The sequence below is a fragment of the Gracilinanus agilis genome, chromosome 1 (genome assembly GCF_016433145.1).
Source record: "Gracilinanus agilis isolate LMUSP501 chromosome 1, AgileGrace, whole genome shotgun sequence".
Taxonomy (NCBI): domain Eukaryota; kingdom Metazoa; phylum Chordata; class Mammalia; order Didelphimorphia; family Didelphidae; genus Gracilinanus; species Gracilinanus agilis.
The window spans coordinates 212160672-212167610 of NC_058130.1; the positions used below are offsets into that span (position 1 = coordinate 212160672).

Sequence of the window (6939 nt, forward strand, 5' to 3'; positions counted from 1 at the left end):
TGGACTTCTTTGGACAGAAATTATAGTGTATCTAGATAGACAATACTTTCTACTTCCTTCCTACATTTCTCTCTTTTACTATATCTCTATTAAACTAAATTGTTAAGAGTGGCTAACAGACTTGTGACTTAAGAGTTAATTTTTTAAATTGGCGACCACAATATTACTTTAGAACTTTCATATTTAGCATAAAAACTTAAATTTAATTTCTTACACTTTAGATACTTCCTAACTGTGTGACCCTGGGCAAGTCATTTAACCTCCATTGCCTTGCCTTTACCCTCTTCTGCCTTATTTATTTATTTACTTACTTACAATACTTACATAGTATTTATTCTAAGGCAGAATTTTTTTTTTAAATCCTAAGGCTCAAATTCCTCACCCCTCAGGTAGGATGTTAAGCAATGTCATATAGATTTTTCATGTGTAAATATATGTAAAAATATGTAAATAAGACATTCTTCATAGTAATCCTTTTATGGAAGGAAACTTGAACAAAAAAATCAAGGAAGAGTGAAAATAAGTTTTCTTTGGTCTGGACTCATATTCCATCAGTTCCTTCTCTGGAAGTAGATGGCATTTTTTATCATGAGTCCTTTGGGATAGTTTTAGATCATAGTATTGCTGAGAATAGCCAAGTCATTCCCAGTTGTTCATTATAAAGTATTCTTGACACTGTGTACAGTGTTCTCCTGGTTCTACTCATTTCACTCTGTTTGTTTCACTACAGTTCATGTAAGTTTTCCCAGGTTTTTCTGAGCTCTTCCTGCTCATCATTTCTTACAGCACAATACTATTCCATTACAATCATATTCTATCATTTACTCAGCCGTTGCCCAGTTGATGGGTTTCCCTTCACTTTCCAATTCTTTGCCCCCCTAAAAAGAGCTACTTTAAATATTTTTATACATATAGGTCCTTCCCCTTTTTGTTTTTTATCTCTTTGGGATAATGTCATCACTAGGTCAAAGGATATGTACTGCTTTATAGACCTTTGGGTAAAGGTCCAAATTGCTCTCCAGAATGGTTAAATCAGTTCACAAGGCCCCCAACAATGCATTTGTGTCTCAATTTTCCCACATCCCTTCCAAGTTTTGTCATTTTCCTTTTCTGTCATACTAGCCAATCTGATAGGTGTGAAGTGGTACCTCAGAGTTGTTTTAATTTGCATTTCTCTAATTAATAATGATTTAGAGCATTTTTGTCCATGACCATAGAGAGCTTTAATTACTTTATTTGAAAACTGCCTATTGATATCTTTGACCATAAATCAGTTTGGTGTCTATCTTTCTTTATCATGTTCCTTTACCAAGAATGCTCTCCTTTCCCCACTTTTACTTAATGAACTCCTCTCCTTCTTCAAAAGCCCAGCTTAGACACCCCTTTTCTCCATGCTGTTAGTTTTCCTGAATCTTCCTGTCCCTAAAGTAAATGTCTATTTCTCTTGAGTATTCTCTAGGCTTTCCAGATTTTGCTGACCCTATTTCCTGTACCACCCTTTCTTCTTTTGCTTGTTAGACTCACACTTATCTTTTAAAGTCCAAGTCAAATAGTATCTCCTCCATGCAGCTTTCCCATATCTCTCCCACCTTCCCTTATCCATAAAAGAAAAACCTATCCATAAAAGAAAAAAAACCTCCTCCTCCTCTCAGTTGAGTGGTTCAGCTTGGAGACAGGAAGATGTGAGTTTAAATCTGGCCTTGGACACTGGACGACTCACTTAACCTCTTTCTACTGCCACTTCCTCAACAATAAAGTGGAAATAATAAGTACATCTTCCTCTCATTGGGATAAAATGAGATAATATTTTTGAAGTGTTTATCATAGTATTCATCATAGTAGATGCTTAATAAATGCTTGTTTCTCCCCCTTCAGTCCTTCCTAGAGCCCCTCTGATGCCCATAAACAAGAATGCATACTGTAGGTAACTAGACCTGTGTCTTATCCCTCTACGAGATTGGAAACTCCATTAGGGCAAGGATCCATCTCCCCTAGTGCCTAACACAGTGCCTGATATACAGTCACTAAACACTTAATAAATTTTTGGTTATTTTAAGGATCAAAGGGGAAATTGTATCGGCTCCCAAACTCACACCCTGTTTTGTTGACCTCATAGAGTTGTTTTGGAAGTCCAATGAGCTCATGGGTGTGAAAGGGAAGGTGGGATGGAATCCAAAATCTTTTTATGGAAAGCTAGAAGCTCCCCATGGGGTAATCCCACCTCCCACAAGTCTCATGTCATAGCAGAAATATGAAGAATTTCAACATGATTCAGCATCAAATTATCCTTCCTAGCCCCATGTCTTTATCCATAGACCATCAGCTAGAGGGAGATGATTACAAGGAAGCAGATGAAATCTCAGCACCTTTCTACTTTACTTTGTGGAAATGGGGAACATTGCATATACTGTTAGGTATTGTCTACCTATGGTTAGTTTTGCTAAACTGCTTCTTAGTGGGTCAGAGCCCTAGTCCGGGGAGTTAGGAAGACGCAGGTTCAATTCCTGCCACAGACACTTACTAGTTGTGAGACTGTGGGCAGGTCACTTAACTTGTCTCAGCCTCAGTTTCTCCATCTGTAAAATGGGGATAACGATAGCACCTACCTCACAAGAGATGTCGTGAGAATCAAATGAGACCATATTCAGCACATCGTAAATCTTAAAGTCTCAAAGCATTACACACACACACACAAACACACATGCATAGATGCAGGATTTCATTTCACATATTACATTCTAAGACACTTCTTCCAAGTTAAAAATTGCGCATAATAGCAGATGCCCAATTATTTAATAAGTATTTCTTATACAAACATACCTAGGCACTTTGCAGCTCTTCTTAAGTTTATTGGAGCTACCAGCATCATCACTTATACTTTGGGGCTATTATTAATAACTAAAGAAGAATGCTATGGAAACAAAGAGAAGCCTGGCGCTGATGTGGACAGCCTAGAACTCAGGACAAAGACTGATCAGAGACCTAATGTTTGGGTTAGAGTAATGACTCACTGTAACTCTTCTCAGAATGAGAAGGAGCATGATTGGCGACCTGCTGCCATACTTTATGCTACTTGGGAAAATGGCGGGGATTTAGTATGTAATTAAACATTTTTATTTTATGTATTTTTCTGCCTTTATTTTTTTATTGCCTCTTGAGTATACCTGAATTCACATGTGTTGAGTTCACATAAAACAAGGTCCTACTCTACAAACATACACACATGTGTATATGTACACGTATATATTTATGTATGTTTATATATGTACATGAGTGTGTATGTGTGTAAATATATATATATATATATATTTACACACATACACACAACATATTACTAGCCTATTCCCACTGACCCAATTCTCCCACTAAACACAGCCCATTTTAGCTGTTAGAGGAAAGCACACTGTGGGGTAACAGGTCTAGTCCTTAGCTGACCAAAGCAATTTCCGCAGGTCCTAATCCTCTCCAAGGCATGATAGTTTACTGTCTATAACACCTTCTTTCCTCATTCTTTGTTTATTTTTTTTTCCCATCTTTATTACTGAGCTGGCTTACCAAGTTAGAAGGGTAGAGAGAGATCTATCTGGATATAAATATGTGACAAAAACAAATGGCATCAAGAAAAATAAGATGACGATTTAAAAATCTGAAATGCAAAAAAAAAAGAGAGAGAGAAAACTTATTAACATTTAGAAGTGTTCAAGGATGGGTGGGGCCATCTCATGAGGGTAAGTTCTGTACTGCCAAAACAACAGAAAACATTTGTCTGAGTACCTGTTGTGTGCAGAAGACTGTTTCAGGAAGTACAAGTTTTCAATTAAGAAATAGACCTTGTCCTCATGGAGTTTATGGTACAGTTGGGGAAAAAAATATAAACATGGAGGACTCTGGGGATACATTTTTATTGGGTTAATTTATTTTATTGGGGTAATTTCATTATTACACCCAATGAGGAACCCAGTAAGGAACTTCCCATACCAATGATCTCTCATTGACTTATAGTCTTACCTGGAACAACAAAGGCTTAAGTAACTTGCCTATAATATGTGTTGGAGGCAGGATTCAAACCCCTATCTTCCTTACTCCAAGGTCAGCTCCCTAATGGAACTGCTATGCTCACACTCTACCTTCTTCTTTCTAGAAGTGTGAGTTGATGGCTGTTCATGCTATATGAGTCTTCACAGCACCCTCTGCCAACTATGAGGAATACTCTGGGGCTACAGAACCAACAACCTTGAGGAAACAAGGAAACTAAGACCCGAGGAGGTTAATTGACTTGCCCAAGGTCATGTATCAAAGGTAAGATTTGCATCCAGTTCCCTGGTTCCAGAACCATGTCTCCTCACCCTTAAACTGACCTCACCTGTATCTCATTCTTTCCAGGCTCTGCAGACCAATGTGATAAATTCCCCTGAGATATTAAGTTATTGCAAACCTTACAGCACTATATTAATACTAGTTATTATTATTAGTAATAATAATAGTAAAAAAGACAGGCAAACTTTAACCCATATTTGCACAAACGGATCAGAAAGAAGCAAAAGAAATTGGTGGCTGAGGTTCCAGGAGGGAGGATATTTATTACTGACTGAGAGAATAAGGGAAGGATTGCTAGAGGAGGCAATATTTAAGATGAGCTATAAAGGATGGATAGAACTCAACAGGGGAAGATGGGGAGGGAACACAGTTCAGAAAACAGGGCACCCAAGACGTGGTCAAGCAAAAACTGGCTAATCCTGTCTGAGAGACTGTAGAAGGAGGAGAAATTTCTGTCAACAGGTAGGAGAAAAGTCTTGCTATCTACTCAGAGTTATAACTAGGAATTGTTATGACTAAGGCAAGCACCAAAAGCCTTCCATGATGGGCAATGGATATAAAAGGCCCATTCCTTTGGGCAAGGGGTGGGGAGGGGGCATGCAGGTGAGCTAGAGACCCTGAGACCCCTACAGGAAAGACTGTCCTTTCGGAGGAGGAACTATTTTGTTGTTCAGTCATTTTAATTGTGAGTGGCCCCATTTGGAGTTTTCTTGGCAAAGATATTAGAGTGGTTTGCCATTAGTTTCTCCAGCTTATTTTACAATTGAGGAAACTGAGGCAAATGGGGTGAAATGACTTGCCCAGGGTCACACAGCAAGATTCCAAGGCTGGATTGGAACTCAGAAGTTGAACCTTTCAGACTCCAGACCTGACGCTTTATTCACTGTGCCACCTAACTGCCTGTAAGTGCTACTGGTAACCTTTAAAGTTGTCGTTTTCTGGAACAAAGTCCCAGTCGTGATGGCTTAGTTAAAGCTCTATGATTCCATGTTTCCAACGCAGGGCTGAGGAAAAGGGGACAGGCTGAATCTTCTCACTGGCTTATTGAATACCTCTCACTGAGAACCTCCGATCATTAATAATAATAATAATAATAATAACAACAACAACAATGACACACTTTTATAGAATAGCGCTTTGAATTTTGCAAAGCATTTAAAATATTATTTAACTTCATCTTAGCAAGAACTCAACAAACAGTTATTAAGGATCTACTATATGCGAGCCCCGTGTTAGACACCAGGAAGACAATTTATAATTAATTTTTTTAAAGTTCCATCTCTTAAGGAGCTTGCAAATTAATGGAGGTTAACATTGTGAAGTAAGTGCTATTATTATTATCATCATTATTATTATTTCCCGAGAGGAATGACCACCTACTCAAAAAAATCTTGAACTCGGTATTAATGTAGCAATGGCTATTCTACTTCATCCTCCAGAAAAAGGGCGGTCACGAGCCAGCGCTACTCCAGCAGGCGAGTCCGAGGAGCGGGAGCACGCAGGCTCGCTCTTATTGAGGTGAGGCAGTCTCCTCTTCCTTCACTGGCCGGTGACTAGAGAGCTAAGATCTAATCACGAGAACCAGGTAACGGCACACCATTTGCCCCCCACCCCCGCCCCCGCAATCCTTCACAAGGGTTTTAAGCAATTAAAGTAAAGCACCTTCACCTGTTAGCCAAAGGTCCACTCCATCACGTGTTCCTCGCCGTGCTCTGCTCCCACGCATGTGGAGAAAAGGCGCTTAAGCCAGGAACAGGAAACTTAACTCAGTTTTCTTTTCCTTTCACTCCATTATACAGGCTCATGAGAGGAGCCCACCATCTCGTCAGGACGCGTTCCTCCCATTTTCATTTTGCAGGTGAAGAAACTGAGCAGAATGAGATTAAGGGACTTGCAGGGGTCATACAACGAGGACGTATCTGAGGCTAGATTCAAACTCGGGTCTATCTGATTCCAGATCCAGTACTCTATGCACTAGGCCACTGAGCTACCTTAGTTTCTCCAGCTGTGTTTTGGGGAGAACAAGTATATGGGAGGTGGGATTCTCCATGTCAGCTGTCTTTGGTGCACCAAACCAACCGTTCTCTTCACTCTTTCCTCTGGAGTCACGTCTTCCACCATCTTGATGACCACCTTCCTACACCAGAGACCATGCCCCAGGCAGGGTCTGCCCCCGGAGCCCCACTCTCTTGCTTGGGGACTGCTTCTCCTGGATTCTTATTGCAGGTCAGCTTACTAGTTCTCCCTAGCCAGCTCCTCCACAGCCTTGGCAAAAGCCAAGTTTCTCCATTCCCTCTACTTGTGGAACCAGGGACTACCATCTGATTAATGTTTCCATTGTTTCTGGGTGGGTTGGAGTATGCCAATCTATTCCCCACGGCCCCACTCATCATCCATGTAACTTTCAGACCAAAATGATACTTCGGAGGTACCACTCCACCACTCTATGCTGTCTTCCCTATGGAAATTAATTTCTTTGAAGATAGAGACTATTTTTGTGTTTATAACCCAGGCACTTAGCATTTAAGTGTTTAGCCAATTCTTCTGCTCTCTCTTTAATTTCTCTCTCTCTCTCTCTCTCTCTCTCTCTCTCTCTCTCTCTCTCTCTCTCTCTCTCTCTCT

At 40.1% G+C, this 6939-nt stretch overlaps 1 protein-coding gene across 1 annotated transcript in view; it reads left to right on the plus strand.

Annotated features, from left to right (window-relative positions):
• Positions 1-5731: 5731 nt before the first annotated feature.
• Positions 5732-6939, plus strand: part of MICALL2 (MICAL like 2) — a 143012-nt gene continuing 141804 nt past the window's right edge. Inside the window, exon 1 of the mRNA XM_044678891.1 lies at positions 5732-5835. Coding sequence (XP_044534826.1) covers positions 5732-5835 — 104 coding nt within the window. The remainder of the gene's footprint in view (positions 5836-6939) is intronic.